The sequence below is a fragment of the Pectinophora gossypiella genome, chromosome 26 (genome assembly GCF_024362695.1).
Source record: "Pectinophora gossypiella chromosome 26, ilPecGoss1.1, whole genome shotgun sequence".
In the NCBI taxonomy this organism is placed as follows: domain Eukaryota; kingdom Metazoa; phylum Arthropoda; class Insecta; order Lepidoptera; family Gelechiidae; genus Pectinophora; species Pectinophora gossypiella.
In genome coordinates, this window is record NC_065429.1 from 3,335,701 (window position 1) to 3,362,633 (window position 26,933).

Here is a 26,933-nt window from a genome sequence, read left to right on the forward strand (position 1 = left end):
TGGCCGGTCAAATGCGGAGCGGTGAAGGGTCTCACCCGTTACAACGTGTAAGACAACAGGGGTGCCCAGTAGGGCGCGAACCTCGGCTCAGGGCGTCGTCTGAGAGGAAAAAATAATTGAATGAATTAATCGACCCTAGTGGGTCGATAGCGATAAGCGCTGATTGAGGGGTTACAATACACAAGACGACTTTTTAATATACTATTGCGGAGCTTCGTACGTCGTAAAGTTTGCGGACGAGTGGAATGAAGTGAAGCATGAGCTATTTGGCGTGCGTTTTGCGCTCTCTGGGCTCTTCCAACCTCTTTCTTTTATTATGTGGTCTACAGGTTTGGAAGCCTACCAGCGGTGGTGTCACTCGATTAGCACCACCCAGGGTTAACCATGTAGGATCTCGAGGGTAAACCTACGGACGTGAGCAACTCCAAGCCCCCAAGTTACAAAACTGGTTAAAGGAAAAACAGTTTTAAAGCTCTTTTAAAACTTTAAAATATTCGTATTAGTTAAGTTTCTTAGTACCTTATATAATAATTATTATATTATGTCACAATATGACTCTAAATGTGTTGTACGCTAAAACGAATACTTCCATCTGTATACCAGCATATTTATTACAATAAATCATTTTCATTTCGAGTTTTAAGTGTTTAAAGGCTGCAAACGTACTCTTCAAAGTGAATAGAATAGAATAGAAATGGTTTATTATAAAAGGACGCCACACACAAAAAAAAGACAACAACATCATATTAAATTTTCAATAAAACAATTACAAAAAAGGAAGACGGATGTTTGTCGAAATAATCATAAGGACTGCCTATATGTAATTCTAAAAGTAAGTAAATGTTTATTTTTCATAAAAACATACCAACATACAACATAAGCTCACGCTATATTCCAATTGGGGTTAGGAGGTACATCCATCGCAAGATGAACTAAGTACCCACACCTCACCGAGCTTTCTGTTATACCAACGTGATAGAAGGTGACGTTCTATGTTTTTTATTTTCTCCCAGAACAGCATAGAAGCAAGTGATTTCTTTATGATGATTAATAATGTATGTAACAATGTTTTGTGACAATAAATGTATAAATAAATAATAATAGACAGTCCTGAGCGCTCCAAAAAAAAGATAGCTTCCTAGGAAACTTACCACCCTCGCGCGCTATGTCACCATAGTTAGCGACAATAACTACATCTTCGTTATCTGATTTCGCTTTATCATCAGGGTTCTTGTCAATTTTTACGATGGATTTTTTAGGTTTCGACATAGACTCTTTTTCTTCTGTATCGGACTCAGGCGCTTTAACATCAGCCATCCTTGTCATGCCCCTAACCTCCTCTTTCATTACCCCAAACACATCATTTAGAAGAATAGTTACGAAAACCACGCGCAAAAGCATTTGAAAAAGAAATTTAACCTTTTTAAACAGTAAAAACCGAAGGTAAAAACATCAAAATGGAAAAAGCTTCAAGCAAATGTCATGTATTTGAGGGTTTTGCTCTTTGATTTCTTCTGTAAAGAGTTTTTAAGTATAATTTATAACCAAAATCTTTATATTTTTTCTTGTAGCGCCATCTAGTAGCTAATAGAAGAACCACTGAAATACGTTATTCGCCGGTATGGAATAGATATATTATAGAAGGATATTTTTATTGAAGTTTTTTTTTTATTTTTCTAGATATTTATTTGTGATGAATGGATATAATCAAAACAAGAAATAATAGTCTCGAGAAAAATATTCAGATACAGCGCCATCTACTGACATATTGATGAAGTTTTCGAATAGAGAACGAAATACATAGCCCAGCAACTGTTTTGAACCATGAGTATAAAAGTACGAATAAAATCCGTAAGATGGCGGTGTAACAATTTTCTTATTTATTTTTATTACATAGCAATTTTTTACATCGTTAGATTGGATTTATTTCAAACTACTGGAAACATGTATGTTATAATATTATGTTACTAACTGCAAAAACCTACTTGCAGTAGGAACGACTAACCATAGGTACTGCAAAAGTCTAAACAGTTTCTTGCAGTCATTTTGTTACCTAGTTTGTTATTGGTGCTAATTCCTGTAAATACCATCTAATTTTATTTTAAGTTATATCTGTCATTTTCTTATCCGCTGAAAAGGAAAGGGACGGGTAATCGACAAGCATAAAATTTATGGAACACACGCAAAATTTTAAGCACAAATCTAAACCAACCGTCTAAAAATTTTACATCCGTCAATAACCCGACACAGTTAAGTAGACAGCACGTCAAACGGATTGCATACCAGGGACGTACCTTTTTGATTCGCCCGGGTTATTCATTCATTTACTCATTCTTCCTAAAATTAAATCATCCGTCCCTTTCAAATCAAATCAAATCAAATATACTTTATTGCACAGAACTACATTTAAACAATCAGACATTAACACACTTCCTTCACTTGCTTTCCTTTTTTGGACGGATATGAAAATGACGGATATAACTTAAAATAAAATTAGGCGGTGTCTGCAGGAATCGGGGCCACTGTGTGCGTAACTGTGACTAAATCTAATCGTATGTGCTTTTGGGCAAAACGCACACAAATAAATATGGTACGTTCTGAACTGCAATATGATTCTTAAGCTGTAACCACAGAGCTGACCTTTGGCTCTTTAATTGTACTCTTCTTATCGTGTTGTTTGTGAGGTGGAATACTAACCTCATCAACCCTGGTGTCGGGTTATTTCTTAGCCGCTAAAGGCCCCTGACATGGCTCATGTAACGACTGCATACATCAGTAAGTAGTATCCGGGACCAACGGCTTAACGTGTCTTCCGAAGCACGATGTAATGTCCTAACCAAACTAGGGATTACAAAGAGATTTTTATGATATGCCCCCACCGGGATTCGAACCCGGGACCTCCGGATTGTCAGACCAAAGCTCAATAACTGGACGACGGAGGCCGTGATTTGATTTGATTGTACTTAAGACCTATTGTAGAACAGAGATTTTTGTTTGTTGGGTACGTTTATCGATAATAATTAGGTACAGTCATGAGCAATATCATGTATCCACTTTAGAACCCTGTCGCCCTATCATATTTGACATTTAATGAGACTTGCGGTTTCATTTGTCAAAAAAGTTAATATGACATGGTTTCAAAGTGTATACACATTAGTGCTCGTGACTGTACCTATCAAAAGATGATTTTTAGCGATGTTTGTAGGTAGGTACCTATTTTTATATTCGTAAGGCAGGCATGTGCCTTAAGTGTGTGTTTGTAAAACACATCGCGAAGGCACACTTCTTCTGTCTGTTTTTACGACATTCCTGCGAAGTTAAGCAGCTGAATGTGGTCTATTATTTTTAGTTGCTTCCAATCCATAGAAGCAACGACCTTGGCAACTGGTTCTCTAGCCAAGTAGTTAATGCCATCTGCGGCAAATCTACAATAAGTCACGCCAAAAAAAAAGCAACTGGTTCATAACCGGTAGAAATACGACGAATGCGCGAAGCGGAAAATGGAGAGTAAAATCTGCACTTAAGATAAATTAATACTCATTGGTGCAAGTCCAGTACCGGGGTTGGAACCGGTGCTCTCCGTTTGAGAAGCAAGTCGGTGAACCACAAAACCGTGACTTTAACAATAGATACATATTATTATGTAGGAGCTCGGTGGCGCAGCGGTAAACGCGCTCGGTCTGCGATTGTTGAAGTTAAGCAACTTTCGCAAAGGCCGGTCATAGGATGGGTGACCACAAAAAAAAAGTTTTCATCTCGAGCTCCTCCGTGCTTCGGAAGGCACGTTAAGCCGTTGGTCCCGGCTGCATTAGCAGTCGTTAATAACCACCAATCCGCACTGGGCCCGCGTGATGGTTTAAGGCCCGATCTCCCTGTCCATCCATAGGGAAGGCCCGTGCCCCAGCAGTGGGGACGTTAATGGGCTGGTGATGATGATGACATATTATTATGTCCTTGTACATATTGCTTATAGATAAGCTATTCCATAGAATAAGGAGTAGTACTACCTACATATAGAACTATATACCGTCTTAGCTACGTATAGGTTCCCCCCCCTACCCTTCCCCCTGAACATAGTTTAGACTTGAATCGTAATGACGTCACACGTCACACACACAGATGCGCGTGTACGATAACGTCAATATGTGGTGTCTGTGTAAAACGAGGTGTTTTGTATGAAGTGTCCGGAGTGTGGGTGGGAAAAATAGGGCAGTGGTTTCCCTCTTGCCTTCCGCCCCGCAGTACTCTGTCTGACGCAAGTGGGATGGCGCCCAGAGTAGTCTATCACAAAGCCATACTAGAACTCCTGTCCTCCGCCTCTGAATAGTATTGACAGTTACTGCCCGCTGTCAGGTTCCAGGTTACAGTCCCTGTGACTTGCCCCTTCCGTCCTGCATTGCCGTACCCCAAAGGTACCCGTTTATATACCTACACATCGCGCCCGCTATCGCTTCCTCTCGTTTAATGTGACCGGTGCCTTAAACTTAACATGGGAATAATATAAAATATCCATTAAAGGTGGGTACTGACTGGTATTATGAGGCGTAATTTAATGTGTTACACAGCGAGCGTTCGTGCTGTCAGTACAGGGAAATAAGGCGCTCGTAGCGAGCATCAACACTGATTTTAAGCACGTGACGTAACATATCATGCTCGCTGCGAATGGTACAATACGCCTCGTAACACCGGTCAGTACACACCTTTATAGAGTTGTACCTACTTACAGGTATTGAGAAGTTAGTACGTCTTAAGAGTCGAGCGAAGACAGACGTGTTATGCATAATCGTTGAATAGAACAAAGGAATTGTTTGTTTTTTTCTTTGCACATAATGTGGAAATTTTTGTTCGTACTGTGTGCTGTTACTGGAATTGTAAGTACCTTTGAAACACGTCTCATTTGTCCGGCCAAGTAGTTAATGCCATTTGCAACATTATAATAAATAAGTCGCGTCAAAATAATATAGAAAAGAAGCACTTCTTCTGTTGTGGGTTAGGAGTTCAATAACCGACCTCATCAACCCAGAAGGGTAGCCTAAAAAGGAGAGGTGGTTCTATTTTTAAATTATTGTAAAAAAATGTATAACTTGACCAGGAAGTAATAAAAAACATTGTTAAGTACCTAGATAAAAACTGTGGGGCCCCGGTCTCACTGTGCTCGAACTTGTTACCCTAAAAAACATAATCTCTGTAGGAACAAGGCTGTATGATTTCAAGACCTTTGCTTGCCTTATTTAACATAACATAAGCTCACAACATAAGAGGTGCATTCATCGCTTGATGAACTAAGTACCCACACCTCACCGAGCTTTCTGTTAGACCAACGTGATAGGTGATGAGCCGTATTGTCGTCTATAATGGTCGAGCCAACTGTGTTAGTGAAAACTGCACTTAAGATAAATTAATAACTCATTGGTACAAGTCCGGTTCGAACCTTATTTAACGGCGAATTAAAACATATCATCGTTATGCTATCGTCCGTCCCTTCTATGGGCTAAAGGAAACCAAAATGGAGGAAGCAAGGAGATGAACGCAGTCCTTGTGAGATTGAAAACTGAAGACAAGGCGCGGGCCGGCGTGGACAAGGCTTAGGGATAGAGAAATACGAACCTCCGCGAAGGCTAGGGTCTATTTTGATCGTGAATTTCGAATATTACTAAAGTCAAGGCTGTATCGTCCACAGATCTTTGCCCGCCTTATATAAGGCGAATTTAAACAACCACAACAATTGGTAATTGTCATTATGACGTGGCTTTTTGGCGGGAACGGGACAGCTGCTTTCTTCATTGAATAATCTAAATAATTAATACGAAGTGGTGTTTTGTGGTTAATGATCGCATTAAGTTAGTCGGAAAACATTCGCGACAGTGTTATTGGCATATCGGAATATTCAATAAACAAAGTGTATGATCTATCTATTTTCGCTTCGTGCCAACAAGCCGCTTCATAACTCGAAAGTTTATGAGGACTTTTGAGTTAATTCGTTTGGGGTTCGGAGTAGGAGTCTGCTTCGAGGGTGGGGGCTTAGGTTTCATCATTCATCGACATCACCTTTCATCATATTAATCATCAAGTAAAAAAAACTACGCAAGACATGGCTGTATGCGCATAGTTCCCTTTGCCTTACCCTTCGGGGAAAACAAAAAAACAATCATAATGACGTGTGGAATGTTTTCATCTCCGGTTTCATTAGTTACCACATTCTACTGTTAGCTAAGATTATGGCCCATCACACGCCCGTGTGTGGGCCTCCTTGTGGCCGAGACACTTACGGCAACCGTCACCCTTCCAAGACACCACCTAAGGTACCTAACCCTTTTCATAATAAACATCATCATCATCAGCCCATTAACGTCCCCACTGCTGGGGCACGGGCCTTCCCTATGGATGGATAGGGAGATCGGGCCTTAAACCATCACGCGGGCCCAGTGCGGATTGATGGTTATTAACGACTGTTAATGCAGCCGGGACCAACGGCTTAACGTGCCTTCCGAAGCACGGAGGAGCTCGAGATGAAATTTTTTTTTGTGGTCACCCATCCTGTAACCGGCCTTTGCGAAAGTTGCTTAACTTCAACAATCGCAGACGGAGCGCGTTTACCGCTGCGCCACCGAGCTCCTCAATGCATGCTTAATGTTATGTAATGTTTAATAAGATCTTCTTGACGTATGTACACAAATAAATGATTTTGTATTTTTTTTTTGTATAACTAACTGTGATAATGTACTCAAAACATGACTGTTACCTGACTGTATTTGACCAATACTGTTGTTGGTGGACGTGTCTTTTTGGAAAACCCATTTGCCTAGGTTTTCAAACCCCCTAAAGGTATGATTGCTTATTGGTCAGATAACAGTCAAGGTATGACTGCGTTGTCACAGTCTAACAGTTGTTACAGTCAGATAACAGTCAAGTATTTGTGGGCATGGTAGAGATACAAACTTTGTGGTTAATAGGGAATTAAACCAAAATATAAACCGACTGTACTGGCCTGTGCCCAGCAGTGGGACATATATTATAGGCTGTTTATGTTATGTATGTATAAACCCACTGTATGTCAAATTTCAATTCACTAGTATCTTTATTCAGTAGGTAACATTTTGAATCGTCAACATTTACATAACGAACGTCGTATCCGCTTAAAACTACTGCAGCTTCTCACAACCTGTATTGCTGTAGAATAGAAAAGTAGTTTCAAATGTCAACAATACTTATTTATATGTCAAAACACTGAAGACAACGCCTAATCTGTTATTTCAAACGTGTACCTACCTTTTTCGAATAATAAATAACTAAAGTTAAGGCTGTACAGTCCTTAGATCTTTGCCTGCCTTAGTTAAGGCGAATTAAAACAACAATAATAGCAAGTCGCTGGTAAATACCGTCAAAGAATATTCAATAAACAAAGTGTACCTATTTTCGCTTCGTGCCGACAAGCCGCTTCATATAACCCGAAAGTTCATACGGACTTTTGAGTTAATTCGTTTGGGGTTCGGAATAGGAGTCTGCTCCGAGAGTAAGGGCTTAGGTTTCATCATTCATCGTCATCACCTTTCATCATTTCATTATTCATCAGAAAAAAAGTACATAAGACATGGCTGTACGGGCATAGTTCCCTTTGCCTTGCCCTTCGGGGAAAACCAAAACAACAAATAAACCATCACAACATGTAAAAGGCAATCAAAAAACATGATAAAATAAATATAAAAATCTTTATCTAACTAACATCTTTTAATATTTACTTATCTTTAAATATTGTTGCTTTTTATTTGAAGTCAGTTGAATCTAAAAAACATACCTACTTAAAATATAACTAAGTCGAACCAAATGTGCAGTTTAAAAAAATGTGTTTTATAACCCAATGTTTATTAAGAAATGTATTCAGACTTCAGAAATTGTTTAAACTATACTATATTAACATGGATACACCCAAATAAAATATAATTAATTAACAGTAAGTAGGTAAATAATTCGATAAAAACGCAAGAATAAAACGCTAATTTAAATGAAGATATAGAATCCTAAGTTCAGTTTAGTGATATTATACGATTAGCCAATCAACTCTAAATGTCGAATCAAAAACCTACTGAAGAAATATGTTCGGAATGTCTGTTACAAAGTATTTACGGCGGAGGTAACATACTAGATCCTAGAATGCAGGCGAATCGGGTTCTTCTGCCCAACCCCAATGACGATGAGGACTTAGAACATACCTCCCTATTTGATGACAAAGATATAGAGAGAGTGCTATCCTATCCTATTAAAAAACTAAAGGAGAAAAGATGTTGCAAATGTAAGGTAAAAACCTTTACTATTTTACCTAAATGATAAAAACGCCTGGTATTAAATACACTTCAGAACCCCGATAGCAACGGAGAAGTCAATTGCTGGTTGGCAGAGCCACTATCAAATAAGGCTTTTAGTTTATACTATCTGGTTGACCAATCCCTTGTCTAAGGGATAGGTACACGAAAGCACCTATGAGGCTGGCATGATCACACAGGGTGTTCAAAGCCTCGTTAAAAATAAGAAAAAAAAAAAAAAAAAGAACCCCGATACCGACCCCGCCGGCGTGGTCGACGATTTCCCTCATTCAGCGCTTATCTAATACGTCTGATAAGCATTGAGGTCACACTCCATCTCTTACGCGATCTCCCTCGATTTCTATACCTGTTTTGAGGTGTCCTATGGGTAACGACTCATGCCCATCGCTCCAATCAAACTTATTTTCAAAATAAAAGTATTTACATAGGTATACCGCCGCAACCCCAATGGGGTGGGCAGCGCCATAAGTAATCAAGATAACTTGCAGCCACTGTTGACACGAAGTCCTAAAGTGGATGTGATGAACCTTAAAAAGATAAAATATTTATCAGTATTTTTTAGGTTATCGATTGCGGTTACGAGAACAAAGGGGGTCTCAACCATCGATTGAGGGTGCTCAAGGGAAAAGCAAGGGGGGGGGGTCTGAAAAATAATACTAAAATCATCATCATCATTATCCCACTCCAACTCCCACTCCCACTCTAAGGGTGGTATTGGTGCTAATTCCTGCAGACGCCATCTAATTTTATTTTAAGTTATACCTGTCATTTTCTTATACGTTGGGAAAGAAAGGGACGGGTAATCGACATGCATAAAATATATGGAATACAGGTCGATTTCAAGCAGACATCTAAAACAACCGTCTAAAAATTTTACATCAGCCAATAAATAACCCGACAGAGTTAAGTAGACAGCACGTCAAACGGATTACAATACCAGCGATCTCGCCTATTTTATTCGCTCGGGTTATTCATTTGATTTAAAATTAACTTGTTGACAATCATCCGTCCTTTTCCTTTTCGGCTGATAAGAAAATGATAGGTATAACTTTAAATAAAATTAGGAGGTCTCTGCAGGAATCGGGGCCATTAATAAACTGATTTCAGCTAAGACTGCCCTCAAGACCATGCTCAAGTCTATGTTTTTTATATAAACATTGACATGATCTTGAGGGCAGTCTCAAAGCTGAGATTACTTTATTAGTACCACCAAGTGTGATCAGCACAACATAATTAAGAATAGAATAGAATAGAAATTGTTTATTATAAAAGGACGCCACACACAAAGACAAGACAATAACATCACTTAAAAAATTTCACAAAATAATTACAAAAAGCATAGGGGGATGTTAGTTACAATGATCATAAGGTGGTGGTGGACGTCCTGAGATAAAAGGGCCTCACTCAGCACAAGTCGCGGCGTGAACCACGACGCTGGTGTTATGTGGACCCTGTTGGGTGACGCACGAACGTCGCGTTTCATAAATATGCGTTAATATTCGTATATAGATTAAATATTACCTCTCTCTTTCTCTCTCCTTGGCATTTACAGATTAAATATTACCAAATTACTTCAAATTTGGTGTTCTTCTTATCGTGTGGGTTGTGAGGTAGAATACCAACCTCAACAACCCTGGTGTCAGGGTAAAATTTGGTAATATTTAATTATGTTCCTCTTCCAATAGTCTCTGTTAGTCGTCATCTCAGTTCTCAGACCTTTCACACATCCTTCTTCAGACAATCTATCCACACTTTTTGGGTCATCCCCTACCATAAACAATAATACTAAATTTTTTTTTTCTAATATTTTTTTTTGTTGACAGCATACTGAGGCAACGGGCAAGGCACCATGGATCCGGTTGAACAGCGGACGGAATATACCAACTTTCGGCCTGGGAACCTGGCTGGGTATGCAGGTTCGTAATGCGAAAAAATACCACACCCCGGCCCATCCTTACATTCTTACTTCTTCTTCTTATCCGTGCTTCGGGACGCACGTTAAGCCGTTGGTCCCGGTTATTTTGTACTGATCACGTACGTCTGAGTACGTAGTCGTTACATGAGTCATGTCAGGGGCCTTTGGCGGCTCAATAATAACCCTGACACCAGGGTAAATGGAGTTGGTGATGATTTGTCATGATTAAAAATATATTTATTTACAGGGTAATGCGACAGAGACAGATGATTCTGTCGAGAATGCTGTCAAATGGGCCATCGATGCCGGGTACCGGCTCATAGACACAGCGAGCATTTACAAAACCGAAGAACAGGTAAGTTCAACACAACATACAACAACACATAAGAGAACAACACAACAACAAAGTTGTTGTTCGATAAAGCTTTACACTTTGTAATAAACGTGCATATATTTTTTAGGAAAACATTGGACGTGGGTAATTTATTTTTTACGAAATGGTAACGGAGGGTGGGATGACGTCAGCTGGGCTAACCTTGACATGCTAGCTATCAGTTTTGAGCATACCTGCGGGCCTGTTTAATAAAACTTACAATTGTAAATTACAATGACAATTTGATTTACATTGCGGAGTGTGTGATCACGAATATTTTGCAGTTTCATATTAGCTACGTAATGAACACCAAATTGTCATTGTAATTTACAATTGTAAGTTTTATAAAACAGGCCCCTGGTGTTCTTATACCATGATCAAAATCATCGCTGACCATTGTTGGGAATTTTGTGCAGATTAATTCTCAGCTTGTATAAAATGACAAAATGTCTTGCGTCCAATTACGTATTAGTGTTGTAATACATCTTACATACATTTACGGAGATAAAACAATTTATCAAACAAGTAGGTAACCTTTCGTTGAGACCCTGACACAAAATGTCAAGGCATTCCATGCAACTTTGATGATAATAATATAACACTCTATACATAATATAAACTAAACACGTTTTGTTTGATAACATTCATCCATATTAAAGAAAAAGCTAAAGTCCGCGACAGACATAAACAATTAAACAGCCTATATACGTCCCCACTGCTGGGCACAGGCCTCTCCTCAATCAACCGTGGTGTATAACGTGCCCTCCGAAGCACGGAATCATCTTACTTTTACGGACAATCAGATGATTCAAGCCTGAAAAGTCCTTACCAAACAAAGGACAGTGTCACAAAGCGATTTCGACAATGTCCCCATAGGGAAACGAACCCGGACCTCCAGATCGTGAGCCTAACGCTCTAACCACTAGACCACGGAGGCCGCGAATAGAAAGTTATTTAAATTAGTCATTTGATGTCTATTTTTTTGACGTCACTATTTGGTAAGGACATTGCAGGCTTGAATCACCTGATTATCCGAAAAAGTAAGATGATTCCGTGCTTCGGAAGGCACGCTAAGCCGTTGGTCTCGGGCTACTAGCCCAAACAACTCCGCCAACCCGTAGTGGAGCAGCGTGGTGGAGTATCCCTCCTCCTCCTCCGGTTGATTGAGGGGAGGCCTGTGCTCAGTAGTGGGACGTGTATAGGCTGTTTATGTTCATTTTATGTTTATGTACCTTTGAGAGAGGGGAGTCAAGAGTGAGGTGTGTGTGTGCGTGCGTGCGTGCGTGCGTGCGTGCGTGCGTGCGTGCGTGCGTGCGTGCGTGCGTGCGTGCGTGGGTGCGTGCGTGCGTGCGTGCGCGTGCGTGTGTGTTTTATTTATTTTTATTATTTAAGAAGCCAGTTTCATGTTTCAGGTAGGACGGGGAATTGCAGCAAAAATAGCTGATGGTACGCTGAAGGACAGAAGCGAACTGTTCGTCGTTACGAAGGTAAAGAATGAAAACAAGAAAAGTAAATCAAGTTTTAAGCGGCATCGCCCATATTGAAATTAGCACTAGCTTCTTTATATGTTGCAGCTATGGAATGACGCTCACGAACCGAAAATGGTGGTGCCAGCGCTCCGGGAGTCCCTCGGCAGGCTCAACCTGACATACGTGGACCTCTACCTGATACACTGGCCTATTGCGCAACATGTAAGTCTTCTTCTTCTATCAAATCAAATCAAATATACTTTATTGCACACAACATACAAAACAAATTAACACAGATGATGATAGATACAGTACAATCTGGCGGCCTTATTGCTAAGCAGCAATTTCTTCCAGGCAACCAGTGGATAGGAAACATTACATTATTACAATTTGGTGCGGGACAGTGCAACATCTTGTATAAAATAATAAATACTATAAATAAATAATAAAAAAAAAACAAATAAAAGTAAAATAAATAAATAAAAATAAAATAGAAATATATAAATATATATAAATACATACATACATATACCCATTTATATCAGACGTATATATTTTAATTAAATATGACATTACATGTCAGACAGTAGACACATATATGTATGACATTCTATCGTGTGGAATAAGTGCTTCTACATGAACCGCTCTGGCCCCATGCCAACAAGGGACACGCTGGATAACCTACCCAGGACACGCCTTCCATCAAGGTCACCGATCTGGAATGACGAGCGCATAAAAAGTCAATTCAGTGTGAAACATGTTCGACGGCACAAATTCGGACCTTATCCAGGATCCCGCGCGGAGGGTCCCTGGCTTTGACTCCAAGCGAAAAATCTGGACCCGACTGAACCCGTTTAGGACCAACCATGGAAAGTCAAACCATCACCTACATAAACGGGGCTTAAAGGAGTCGCCATACTGTGAATGTGGACCCCGATCAAACCATATCTCACATAGTGAACGAGTGCCCTCTGCACCGGTTCCCAGGTGGTATAGCCGAGCTGCATTGTGTGACGGATGCGGCAGAGACTTGGTTAGGGGAGCTTCAGCTGGATATATGATTCACGCAGGATATTTTATTTTTGTCTACCATACGCAATAATAATAATCGTGTGGGTTGTGAGGTGGATCACCAACATCTTCAACCCTGGAGAGAGTTATTGTTGAGCTGCCAAACGCCCCTGACATGGCTCATGTAAGGACTGCTTCATCATCCGCCTAGCATTATCCCGTTTCTTAACCTCTCATATGCCGAGATACCAGACACAATAGATTTTACATTGTGTCTGGTCGAGATCCGCGTTCCGGCGTTCGAAAGATTAAAGGGTCCGCTTACCTAACCTAAAGATTTGACAGGTCCGGTTTTTGACAGAAGCGACTACGTACGACTAATTACTTACATTATATAACCGACTTCAAAAAAGGAGTTCAGTTCTCAATTATGCCGTATAAAGCTAGATAAAAAGGTTTTTTTTTTCAGAGTAACGGTTCCTTCTACAACACCGATTATGTGGACACTTGGAAGGCAATGCTGGAAGCTCGTGACGAAGGTCTGGCGCGCTCCGTCGGCGTGTCCAACTTCAACATCCAACAGCTGGACAGGGTCATCTCCCTGAGTCCTGAGAAGCCTGCCGTCAATCAGGTTGAGGTCAGTGGAGTGGATCGTCAAAATTGCCTGCTATTACTCACACAAATAGCAAATATGTAGGTCCATGTGCGAACTGTTGTGTTCATTGTGAATGCCCTCTTTGTTTTCTCACTTAAATCCCATTTTTCTTTTGAGTAATTTACGAAATAAGTTTTCTATTTCGAAGCTGTACTCCTGACCTCTTCCTGGTACCTACTTGGTAAATGAAAAATATATGAATTCCTCCACAGATAAACCTCAACCTTCAGCAACCAGAGTTGTTAGAGTACCTCAAGAGGCACAACATCGCAGTCATGGGGTACACCCCCTTCGGGTCCTTGTTCCACCAGAAAGCTGCTGATGATGCGCCACCACCTCGTATTGACGATCCGGCTCTGATCAAGATCGCCGAGAAATACAAGAAAACTGTGACGCAAATAGCACTGCGTTATCTTGTAAGTTTTCTAAAGAATCTTATAGATTTAAAGTCGTAGTACTCTTCGATACCAACCCCGCCGGTATGGTCGACGATTTCCCTCATTCAGCGCTTAACGCTATCGACAAAATATTCTTCGACGCCCTGAGCCGAGGCTCGCGCCCAACTGTGCGCCTTCAGGCCTGTTGTCTTAAACGTTGTACCGGGTGAGAGCCCTCAGCGCTTCCCATTTGTCCGGCCCAGTAGTTAATGCCATCTGCGGCAAATCTACAATAACCTCCTAAGGCCGAGATTTCCAGACACAATAGTTAAACAATGACGTTTGGATTTAAAAGGACGTTCGGATTTACGACATTAAGTCACGTCAAAAAAAGTTTTAGTACCGAATCATCATCTCCTGCCCTTATCGGGAACTTTAAATGGGTTATTACACCTACCTGTCTGGAAGGCTAGATGCGTTAAGGTCACGGTAGTTGCCATGGTAACCTCGTGTTTTGACGTTTAGGAAAAGTAACTGATTTGACTAGTTGGAAACTATCCTATTACATCTCAATGTGATTATTCAAATAGGCGCTTAGGTACGTGGTTTTCTCTATATGGCGACAAAACGTAATTTGGCAGGTTAATTTTCTTTTTCTCTCCAGGTGGAACTTGGTGTGATTCCAATCCCGAAGTCGGTGACGAAGAACAGAATCGAGCAGAACGTGGATATATTCGACTTCTCCTTGACGCAAGACGAGCGAGATCAGATTAAAAAGTAAAACCATTTATTTCATTTTTTTTACACTGAACATCCATCGGCTGCATTAGCAGTCGTTAATAACCATCAATCCGCACTGGGCCCGTGTGATGGTTTAAGGCCCGATCTCCCTATCCATCCATAGGAAAGGCCCGTGCCCCAGCAGTGGGGACGTTAATGGGCTGATGATGATGTTACTGAACATAGCTGTTTATCTGCAGATCTCCCCGGGCCTGGCGACTTGTGCTGAGTGAGGCCCTTTTATCTCAGGACGTCCACCACCACCTTATGGTCATTTCGACAAACATCCGTCTTGCTTTTTTGTAATTGTTTTAGTGGAAATTTGATATGATGTTGTTGTCTTTTTTTGTGTGTGGCCTCCTTTTATAATAAACTTTTTCTATTCTATTCTATTCTATTGTCGTAAAAACCGACAAAAAATACCTAGATTGTGTCTTTTGTACGCGTGATCGGCGTTATGCGCGATGGGCTGATCCCTATTGGCCGCCCCGCCGGCGTGGTCGATGTTTTCCCTCATTCGTTTATCGCTATCGGCCAACTCTCTCTCTCTCTCTATTTAAGAGCTGCGCTCTTGTCGGTGGAGTAATCGCCATTCCTCTCTTCTTCCCGCCAAAACCTTCACCTCCCCATACGACACGACCTGCACCTTCTCTTTTATTTGTTTCATAAATGTTATCCTAGGCCTACCCCTTCCTCTGTTTCCTTCAATTTTTCCTTCTATAAAGTTTGTTATAAATGAATCGTGTCGTATCAGGTGGCCAATCATATTTCCTCTCCGGTTCTCTATAGTCTTCAATATGGGCAACTACAGTCGATTAATTCTGTCCAATGTAATACTCTCAGACGATGCCCTGAGCCGAGGCTCGAGATGGCAAATTCGAGATCCCGCGGGATTCGAAATATCAATCCCTCGAGATCCCGAAGATCCCGAAGATCCCGTAATTTTCGGGATCTCGCCTAGTTCATAAAGAAATGTTTAGTTAGGATGGCTGAAAACGACGAAAACTGCTTGTTTTGATAGTGATTTTCTTTGGAAATCAGCATAATCAAAACAAAAAGTACTTTTATAATTGTGTGATTCGCCCAATCCCGTCAATCTCTCGGGATCTCGCCAAATAATGCTTCGGGATTGATCCCGAAAAATTAGACGAGCTTCGCGAGATCGGGATTGTATTCCCTACTGTCATTTGCGGCAAATCTGCAATAAGTCACGTCACAATGATCATCATCATCATCATCAATTTAAGAGCCACGCTCTTGTCGGTGTAGCATTTTCCATTCCAGTCTATCAAAGCCAATTCCTTGACTTCCCTATAAGACACGACGTTAACCTTTTCTTTAATCTGTTCCATGTAAGCTCTTCTTGGTCTTCCCCTTCCTCTCTTTCCTTCTAGCTTTCCTTCTATGATGTTTTTAATAGATTCGTCGTGTCTTATTAGGTGTCCAATCATCTTGCCTCTTCTGTCCTCAATAATTCTCAGTATTTGTCTTTTTTCCCTTACTCTTCCTAGCACTTCTTCATTTGTAACCCTTTCTGTCCAAAATGATAATAAAAATAATTATTATTTTTATTGATTATTCCTAGGCTACATCATACTAATGCAGGCAAAGACCTCTCTCTCTGTCACTTTGTGGCCCCTAGTTTGGTTAGGGCATTAGGCTGATCACATGATTGGCCGAAAAGTAAGATGATCCGTGCTTCGGAAGACTACGTTAAGCCGTTGGTCCCGGCTACTACTTACTGATGTAAGTACGTAGTCGTTACATGGGTCATGTCAGGGGCCTGTGGCGGCTCAGTAATAACGCTGTCACCAGGGTTGATGAGGTTGATAATCCACCTCACAATCCATGGGATCTCTAATCCACCTCTGCCTTATTTTTTTTTATTTCACAGGTACGATCACGGTTACCGCACGATTGCTCCTGCTTTCTGGAAGGATTCTCCCTATTATCCATTCAAATAAAAAATTACAAATGTTCAAAGATCATCTTGTTTTTGATAATAATAATAAATAATATTAATATAATAAAATCTTTATTTCAGGTAACGACCCATAGCATAATACATTATCATACTTAATAAAAAAAACATAATAATATTTTTTATTACGGGTAACTTGGACCCAGAAACACACACACAGAAAATACACAGAAATATAAAATAAAAGATGATGAGTCAAAACGTACCCTTCCACCAACAGATTCCAGACATATCTCATTCGAAGCGTCTTAGCGACTTGATATGTTTGTTCTATGGCGACTTTCTCGAAATACGCGGGGTTTAGACGGAATCCGGTATTTTAGTATGATTTCGGGTACTTCCTGGTACTTACAGCATTGTCAACATTTTTCGACAAACCTTTTTTTAGGCGATGTACAGTTTTAATATGAAAAATTACTATTTTCTCATTACTCGGGTACACAATTATACAAAAACACAAAGTAAATGGCAGAAGCATATATAAAAATAATTGTTGCTTGACATTTGGATCAGATTATGTAGGTATAGAATTATGTTGCTACCTACATTGCTTCTCTTTATTTTGATTCGAATAATAATGGGTGGAAGATGTAATTGTGCTTAGGTTTAACAAAAATAGGTCAAAAATGTATACCCAAAAACAAAGATAAAAGATGCATGTGTCTGTTATCCATGAAATTAGAAGGTTAAACGAAGGAAAAATAATAACAAAGTAACAAATATTACCAAAGTAACATGCCTCTCTCTCTCTCTTTATTTAAGAGCTGCGCTCTTGTCGGTTGAGTAATCGCCTCCATTTTCATTACTCTATAGATAAGGCGTGTAGAACGGTGGTTGCCCCAATCGCCTTCCGTTCCGCAGTACACCGACCAATTTCTCAATCGGTGATGTTCTAGCTAGAGCTCTACCAGAATCCATTTCCTCGGCCTCCAACCAGTACTGACACCGCTGCTGCCCGGCATTAGGGGTGCGCTTTTGAAGTAGCGGCGTCTACTCTCTACGTCACAAGATCGTCATAGAACCTAAGTAGCATTTTATTGGTTAGCCCGTCCCAGTGAGCTACCCACTACGTTCTGCTAATCCTGTCGCTGTTTGTTCGGGGACTGCTTATTTAACACATTCGTATTTATTTTTCTCGCTACCTGCCTAACCATGCATGGAACTATACTACCTATTGATGGGTCGTTTAGATTGCACAAAAACAAAGGTCATCTTACCGGTCTCCGTAGATAATACTCATAGGTACAGACAGCAGGAAACGTACAATCAAAGAGCAAAAGTTCAGTCACTGAGCCCAGCAAATTATTTGTAAACAGTGGTAAAATTATGAACCATTAGTTGTCATAATTATAAAATTTTCGTTTTTGTAGGTGTTTTTGGTCTATTACAGAAACGACATGTAACCAGCCGGGTCTGCATGACAACCGTGCCGCGTGGCGCGGATTATATTGAGCGCTTCGACCAATAAACGATACGAATAATATCTACCGTCAAACGGCTATTGGTCGAAGGCCTCGATATAAAAAAAGTAAAATTAAATAAAACAATAATAATAATAATAAAAAATAGACACATTTTACATAGATGTATATATACCACTCACACTGTGTATATATATAATTATGTATCACTTTGTGAGACTGTCCTTTGTTTGGTAAGGACTTTTCAGGCTTGAATCACCTGATTGTCCGAAAAAGTAAGATGATTCCGTGCTTCGGAGGGCATGTTAAGCCGTTGGGCCCGGCTATTAGCCGTAAGAAAAACACCCGCATTGGAGCAGCGTGGTGGGGTATTATCCATACCCCCTCCAGTTGATTGAGGGGAGGCCTGTGCCCAGCAGTGGGACGTATATAGGCTGTTTATGTACCTTATGTTATGTATATATATACAGAAATTTATTCAACGTAATTATCATGGATAAACTTGTTGAAGGTAAATGTAACATTTTTGAATTTACGTCATTTCGCAAGGTGTTATGGCTGAGGAGAAGAAATGACAAGAAACTGCAACAGCAACACATTTTTTAAAAACTAATGAGGATATACATTACAAGTTGTTTAATAACTAGAGGAACACATTCAATACCAGACATTTTTATCATTTATGTAGTCATTAGATACAAATCTTAGGGTAATGTGTGTAAATGTTTCCGAATTAGTTATTTGTCAGAATTCAGTCTTGGAACACGAAAACAAATTCACTCATCATCATAGTAGGTACTTACCTACCTAACAACTTTTGCGTTGCTATCGGTACATATCGTCGAAACCCGCCAGTCGAGTTTAGTGTCCAAGATGGGAACAACATGGATTGTGCTGTGGTGCGCTTGTTTGCTTGTTTGTGTTGTGAGTATATTTTTCTTTATTTTTATAGCTACCTAACCCGTACCTTCTTCTTTTAATCCTTTTATCCGCTGTTGGGATATAGGGCTCGAATAACAGATCCACTGTAGCTTGCTCCCATAATATGCAGAGTTTTCAACTCTCGGTCAACCGAGCGTCGTCAGGTCCCTTTGGGCCGCCCCTTCTGCTTTTTCCACGCGCACACCAAAGTTCGGGACGGGTTTATGTTTTTGTAGGTGTTTTTGGTCTATTACAGAAACGACATGTAACCAGGCGTTCTTAAGTACAACCAGTTAATTTATTACTTTGCAAGAAACTGATTGGACTTTTGCGCCTTATCATATATACATAAACTCACGCCTATTTCCCACCGGGGTAAGCAGTGACTACGATCCTGACACACCCCTCTCGCTTCCTCCAGATTTATAAATCCCTACATGGGTTTCAAATTATGTATTTATAACATAACATAAACATAACAAATACTTTATTGCACAAACAGGAAAAAACAAAATCCAAAACAAAAGAGAAATAGAATTAGTACAATAGGCGGCCTTATTGCTAAGTAGCAATCTCTTCCAGGCAACCTTTAAGTAGTGTTGTTTATTTAGGTAGTTGAACGTTACATTGACCAAATTGGAGATGTCATTAGAAAAGGTTCAGTAGGATCTACTCTGAACCGTCGTGCGTGTATGAAACGATTGACGAATGTGGAGGAAGCAGGAGAAGTGTGTCAGGATCGATGCAAATGGAATTCCATGGTCTCTGCTTACCCCTGTGGGAAATACGCGATAGTTTATGTATGTATGTATTTATTGACTTGCGTTTGGGTACTTGCCTACTTTAAATCTAGGAATTTGATTTACCTATTTTTATTTATTTATTTTATTTTATTTATTTATTAGGTTTGCCAACAGACAAAAACACTTTTACATGTAACTTAACCTATTTACAAACCTATTTATTATTTATACTGAGGGGGATGATTCCGACCATGATTATGAATCATGATTAGAATCATCCCTTAAAGTTTTCGTTACGATGTCACTAAAACCCTGTAAGTAGTTTATGTAAGTTTTGTTTGTTTGTTTATGTAAGTTATGTTATGGTTGCCTGGAAGAGATTGCTACTTAGCAACAAGGCCGCCTACTGTACTCTTTCTATTTCTCTTTTGTTTTGTATTTTCCTGTTTGTGCAATAAAGTATTTGTTATGTTATATTATAAATAAATGTAAGTAAGTACTAAGTATAGTAAGAATTTAAAACCAATTACTTTTTTTTTCAGCATGCTCTGGCACCGACGATCAAATTGAATGATGGACGAGAAACACCATTAATAGCTTTTGGAACTTGGTTAGGAAACAGTTCACAGGTAGAAATCTATATTTATAATTTATTATCTTATAAGTAGTAAGCCGTTAAGCCGTTGGTCGGTTGGTCCCGGCTATTGGGATGTAAGCACAACGTAAATAAAACTACTAGCGACATCTAGGAGCAGTAAACAGAAACATCATAAATGCGCCATCTAGCGGTGAGTAGTGGAACGACCAAGGTTGTCAGCAATCAGGACAACTATTGTTCTAGTTTTATATTTTACTACTAGATGTCACTGCTGGAAGTTGCAAGTATTAATTTATGGAAATAATTATTTTTCAAGCAATATTTACTACCTTTTTGGCTTTTATGTAGAGCGTGTTGGAGTTATTATTTTTCAGGGTCGCGTAAAACCACAATACAACGAAACAGAACAAGCGGTGCTGTGGGCCATAGACGCTGGGTACCGTCACGTGGACACGGCTATGATCTATATGGTGGAAGATCAGGTGGGGAGAGCTATCAACGCGAAGATTGACCAGGGAGTCATAACACGCGAGGACATCTTTGTTACTACTAAGGTACCCTATCTAGGCCACTTAGACTAAATTTTATGTTAAAGCCCTCGATTTTGAAGACTCATAAAATACCACAAGCATTCAACGTGTAAGGTCCTCCACTCATAAAAATCACTTCGTGATCCCTAGTTTGGTTAGAACTTCACAGCCTGATCACCTGATTGTCCGTAAGTAAGATCCGTGCTTCGGAAGGCACGATTTATTATAAAGTACAACCACATCACATACATTAAAACATTTTTACATTTATAAGGTTACGGTATTGTGACTAATATATATGACAATTACGGCGTACATAACTTATACAATTAAGGGTAATTATTAAGTGTTTAAAAATAAAGTAAAATTAAAATTAACATAAACTTAAAAAAATATAAGTATAAGTAAATATAAGTAAGTAATTAACATCTGTTGAGCTTTAAATAATCCAGAATTTTTCTCATATATATATTCAGCGAATCATGGAACACATCAAGATCTAAGATTTTGTTACAAAAAGAGTTGTATTCTTTAAAAGTTCTGGTTAGCGGGGCTTGAAGACCAAGATTCGTTTTACAGCGGGGAGTATAAAATAAACGATAAGCCGTTGGTCCCGGTTACTCTTACTGATGTAAGTTAGTAATCGTTAGATGAGTCATGTCATGGCCCTTACGCGGCTCAATATTAATCCTGACACCAGGGTTGATGGGGTTGGTAATCGTCCTCACAATCCACACGATAGATGATAGGTCCTCCTATTACAGTTCTTGGAAATCACGTGATATCAATTATCTATGATCTAAACGTGAATTCGAACTCATAAGGTCGAATTCAGTGGTGAAATATAATAGAACAGTTGTGTTACTTAGGTAGTACTTAATACAAATACGTTGGCTTAATTCCCTCCTTATTTGTTACGATGTCACTAACACCCTATATTATTTTATGTTGTTGTGTATATGTTACCAACCCGCATTGGAGCAGCGTGGTGGAGTATGCTCCGTACCCCCTCCGGTTGGTTGAGGGGAGGCCTGTGCCCAGCAGTGGGACGTATATAGGCCGTTTATGTTGTATGTGTATATGTTACGGTAAATCTGATTAATTGAAAATTATTAATAAAAAAACACGTTCGTAATAGAACACGTTCAGCTGCTTGTCTTCCCGGGCATGTCGTAAAAACCGACAGAGGGATTGTGTCCTCTAACATGATGGACTAATGTTATGGGCGATAGGCTGATCCCTTATCACCATAAAGTTCATCATATCCAGCTTACGACATCGTATCAACAGTGGCTGCAAGTTGTCTTTGATTACTTGTGGCTCTGCCCACCCCATTAGGGATTACGGGCGTGAGTTTATGTATGTATGTATGTATGTATTAATAAAAAAAAAAAACATTTTTAGTTCAGACTTTCATCCATACATGTGTTAGTAGAAAACCTTAAAAGTAAGTTAGTATCAAATTAAACAATTCTATTTAAATTAAATTTTTAAAAGTATACATATTTATGGTTAATATTTTTAGAAAATTATTAATAATAACCACATGTTTTGGTAAATGTGAATAAACGATCGAAATTTATTAATTTTAGTAGTAATTATTAATAATTCACGACACATATTTGTAAAAGTTATAAAATAAATAAAAACACAATGTTTTTTTGACCAGCAGGTATTTATTTACAACGCCCGCCCCGCAACCCTTGGCCACTTATTACATTTATCACTACTAGGGTTGAATTATTAATAAAAACCGACAAATGTGATTAATTTATCACTTTAACCTCGACTTTCGGTAATTATTAATAAGTTTACGCGGTTATTATCATAATTAAAGCACATAATAACGGGTTCTTGCCGCGTTTAAATGGAGAAAGAGGGTAGACAGATATGTCTGCCCGTAGAAAATTATGGATCTACCTACTCCACTCCAATCTCATCAGTTATCCCGTGATCATGGCACTTGCAAGTGTCGAAATATCGGGAGTCTCATATCCTAATAAATAAATATTATGTGCTTTAATTAATTATTAATAATCTTCAATTATTCACTTTTATCGTGACATATATATCACGGAAAGAGTTTGATGTTAAAGAGTTTTCCCAATTTGCGCAGCTGTGGAATGACCAGCATGCTCGCGATGCCGTGGTCCCGGCGCTTCGAGCGTCTCTCGCGCGACTCAACTTGGACTACGTCGACCTCTACCTGATTCACTGGCCTGTTGGACAATTTGTAAGTACTATACGGTCATGGAGGAGCTCGGTGGCGCAGCGGTAAACGCGCTCGGTCTGCGATTGTTGAAGTTAAGCAACTTAGGTTCATCGGTTTGGAAAGTTTAAATGTTAACGGGCTGGAACTTTTAGCCTATATTTTCTGCTTTACTTAGTTTTAACGTTTAAAGGTAAAAATGTAGGAGGTAAAGGAGATAAAAAGGTTTAAAAAGAAGGTAAAGGTTTAAAGGTAGGAGGAGCTCAGTGGCGCAGGGGTAAACGCGCTCGGTCTGCGATTGTTGAAGCTAAGCAACTTTCGCAAAAGCCGGTCATAGGATGGGTGACCACAAAAAAAAGGTTTCATCTCGAGCTCCTCCGTGCTTCGGAAGACACGTTAAGCCGTTGGTCCCAGCTGCATTAGCAGTCGTTAATAACCATCAATCCGCACTGGGCCCGCGTGATGGTTTAAGGCCCGATCTCCCTATCCCTCCATAGGGAAGGCCCGTGCCCCAGCAGTGGCTATAAGCTAACGGCTTTACGTGCCTTCCGAAGCACGGAGGAGCTCGAGATGAAAACTTTTTTTTGTGGTCACTCATCCTATGACCGGCTTTTGCGAAAGTTGCACGTAGTATTATTCCTTATTTTATGGTCTAGTATCGATTGCTATTGACGCACAAAAACATGCCATTTTTACAGGAAAATCCCTCAAAAAAACTTATGTAAAAATTAAAATTCCGCAGGCAAACGGCACATTCGACTCAACAGACTATTTGGACACATGGCGTGGCATGGTGGAGGCGAAGCAGCTGGGGCTCACCAGGTCCATCGGCGTCTCCAACTTCAACCAGCACATGCTCGACAGGATCCTGAACAGCGGCCTCGAGAGGCCTGCTGTCAATCAAATTGAGGTGGGTTGAAGTTCGAGAGCGCTTTCACAAATCTTCAATCAATCATCACCACCATCACCATCAGCCCATTAACGTCCCCACTGCTGGGGCACGGGCCTTCCCTATGGATGGATAGGGAGATCGGGTCTTAAACCATCACGCGGGCCCAGTGCGGATTGATGGTTATTAACGACTGCTAATGCAGCCGGGACCAACGGCTCAGCGTGCCTTCCGAAGCACGGAACCATCTTACTTTTTCGGACCATCAAACATATTATTTTAATTTGATCGTAATATTTATTTGCGTCACTCAAGATGTTTTTGATTTTAAATGATATAAAAAAACTACCCTTACAAAAGAAAAAGTCATCAAGGACCTGTCCCTGGCAAATTAGAAGTGAAAAACACCTATTAAAAAAATTCGCTTCTATTTTTCAGATAAACCTGAACCTCCAACAGCCAAAACTCCTCGAATACTGCAAGCAACAGAACATCACAGTTATGGCGTATACTCCATTCGGGTCCTTATTCCCCACTAAAGCCACGCCCGACGCTCCACCGCCACGGGTCGATGACCCCGTGCTGGTGGAGATGGCGGGGAGATATAATAAAACTGTCCCACAAGTGGCTTTACGGTATTTGGTGAGTTTTCTTTTGCTCCATTGGTTATTTTTTTCCTGGTTCTGGCCATGATTTTACCTGACAGCACACCCTAGACACTTCATACAAAACACCTCGTTTTACACAGACACTACACATTGACGTTATCGTACACGCGCATCTGTGTGTGTGACGTCTGACGCCCGTGCGATTGGGTCGTGTACTAGATTCAAGATAAATTAAGAAATTCTGAATACTTACTAAATAAAGACAGATCTAAAACTAACGAAAACCATTTTCTTTTTTCTTTTTAACTTAATTATTAATTTTAATCAAGATAAATGTAATAATAAGTACGGCATTTCATCACGTTTTTCTATGACGTCACAGTGTGCTTTTTCATACAAGTTTACATAGTAATTCTAATTTGACTAGTTGGAAACTAGCCTATTGAAGACTAAAGTAAGACCGAGGGGGTGAGGTAAACCTAGCTCAGCCGCTGGTGGGGAGCGGAAAGTTACTAATAACGTGATGATGTGGCGTAAGATGGTTCAAATAATAATTTGTGTTATTAAAAACCTTTGCTCATTATTTACTAATTAAATAATGAATGAATAAAATAATAAATAAAAAAAATATAGAATCATTTAATTTAATTTTATTTATTTTTATTTTTTTATTATATATTTTGTTAATTTTCATTTAAAATAATTTAATTTTCAGATCGAGTTAGGAGTGATACCGATCCCGAAGTCATTGACAAAGTCGCGAATCGAACAGAATTTTCAAGTATTTGACTTCACTTTGAAAGAACAAGACAAGGATGTTCTCAAAAAGTTCGTTATATTTTTTATTATTTTATTATTAAACAGAACGACCAGTTCTGTACAATTATCTAAATATAGATATAGAAGAAGAAACTCACTGACTGACATATCAACGCACAGCCTAAACGGTTAAACGTATGCACTTGAAATTAGGAAGGGACGTAGCTTAGTTACCGTAGAGGTGCACAAAGAAAGGAATTCCCGAAATTCCCACGGGAACGGGAATGCGGGTTGGTGGAGGTGTTATTACGGCTAATAGCCGGAACCAACGGCTTAACGTGCCCTCCAAAGCACGGAATCATCTTACTTTTTCGGACAATCAGGTGATTCAAGCCTGAAAAGTCCTTACCAAACAAGGACAGACTTACAAAGTGATTTTGACAATGTCCCCATCGGGAATCGAACCCGGATCTCCAGCTCGTGACGATGGGGACATTGTCGAAATCACTTTGTGAGACTGTCTTTTGTTTGGCACGTTAAGCCGTTGGTCCCGGCTATTAGCCGTAAAAAAACACCTCCACCAATCCGCAGTGGAGCAGCGTGGTGGAGTATGCTCCATACCCCCTCCGGTTGATTGAGGGGAGGCCTGTGCCCGGAAGTGGGACGTATATAGGCAGTTTATATATTTTATATATTTTACTTACATAGTAAATAAAAAAAGATTTTAATGATTTTTTTTCAGGTACGACACCGGATATAGAACTGTGTTACAACTGAAATGGTTTGATCATCCTTATTATCCTTTCGAGAAAGATCACACTAACGCGAATACACCTCGTGTATGATAAAACATTATCTAATTATAAGTACTTAAGAATTTAATTACTATGCACAAATAAAGAAATATTTCAAAAATAATATTTTCTTCATTTATTCCATAATTGAATTTTTAATAATTTTTAATAATTGAATTGAAAACAAAAGATATGAATTTTGCGACGGAAAATTCCACTTGATACTAACTCAAATTCATGGTCCGAATCATCCTCCAGTATTCGTTACGGTGTCACTAACACCCTGAATCCTTATTCAGCCTGCCAAGATGAAAAACATCTTCTTATCGTGTGGATTGTGAGGTGGAATACCAACCTCATCAACCCTGGTGTCAGGGTTATTACTGAGCCGCCAAAGGCCCCTGACACGGCTCATGTAACGACTACATACTTACATCAGTAATTAGTAACCGGGACCAACGGCGTAACGTGCCTTCCGAAGCATGGATCATCTTACTTTCGGACAATCAGGTGATCAGACTGTAATGTCCTAACCAAACTAGGGATCACAAAGTGAATTTTATGATATGTCCCCACCGG

The 26,933-nt window shown here is 39.7% G+C and overlaps 2 protein-coding genes across 2 annotated transcripts; both read left to right on the forward strand.

Annotated features, from left to right (window-relative positions):
• The first annotated feature begins 4,711 nt into the window (after positions 1-4,711).
• LOC126378480 (aldo-keto reductase AKR2E4-like) lies at positions 4,712-16,886 on the forward strand. Its single transcript, XM_050026879.1, has 9 exons — positions 4,712-4,871; positions 10,145-10,237; positions 10,484-10,591; positions 12,022-12,096; positions 12,184-12,300; positions 13,559-13,726; positions 13,957-14,160; positions 14,786-14,898; positions 16,796-16,886. The coding sequence occupies exons 1-9, from the start codon at positions 4,830-4,832 to the stop codon at positions 16,863-16,865; spliced, it is 990 nt and encodes a 329-aa protein (XP_049882836.1). The 5' UTR covers positions 4,712-4,829; the 3' UTR covers positions 16,866-16,886.
• Positions 16,887-19,087: 2,201 nt separating this feature from the next.
• Positions 19,088-26,478, forward strand: LOC126378472 (aldo-keto reductase AKR2E4-like). Its single transcript, XM_050026860.1, has 8 exons — positions 19,088-19,227; positions 20,510-20,596; positions 20,940-21,119; positions 23,212-23,328; positions 24,047-24,214; positions 24,632-24,835; positions 25,517-25,629; positions 26,303-26,478. Exons 1-8 carry the CDS (start codon positions 19,177-19,179, stop codon positions 26,403-26,405), a joined length of 1,023 nt encoding a protein of 340 aa, XP_049882817.1. The 5' UTR covers positions 19,088-19,176; the 3' UTR covers positions 26,406-26,478.
• The last annotated feature ends 455 nt before the right edge of the window (positions 26,479-26,933 follow it).

Coding starts and splice junctions, on each gene's coding strand:
- LOC126378480 (XM_050026879.1), top strand. CDS start 4,830: ATGTGGAAATTTTTGTTCGTACTGTGTGCTGTTACTGGAATT. Junction 10,592..12,021: donor TTTACAAAACCGAAGAACAG/GTAAGTTCAACA, acceptor TTCATGTTTCAG/GTAGGACGGGGAATTGCAGC. Junction 13,727..13,956: donor CTGCCGTCAATCAGGTTGAG/GTCAGTGGAGTG, acceptor ATTCCTCCACAG/ATAAACCTCAACCTTCAGCA.
- LOC126378472 (XM_050026860.1), top strand. CDS start 19,177: ATGGGAACAACATGGATTGTGCTGTGGTGCGCTTGTTTGCTTGTTTGT. Junction 19,228..20,509: donor CTTGTTTGCTTGTTTGTGTT/GTGAGTATATTT, acceptor TTTTTTTTTCAG/CATGCTCTGGCACCGACGAT. Junction 25,630..26,302: donor GACAAGGATGTTCTCAAAAA/GTTCGTTATATT, acceptor ATTTTTTTTCAG/GTACGACACCGGATATAGAA.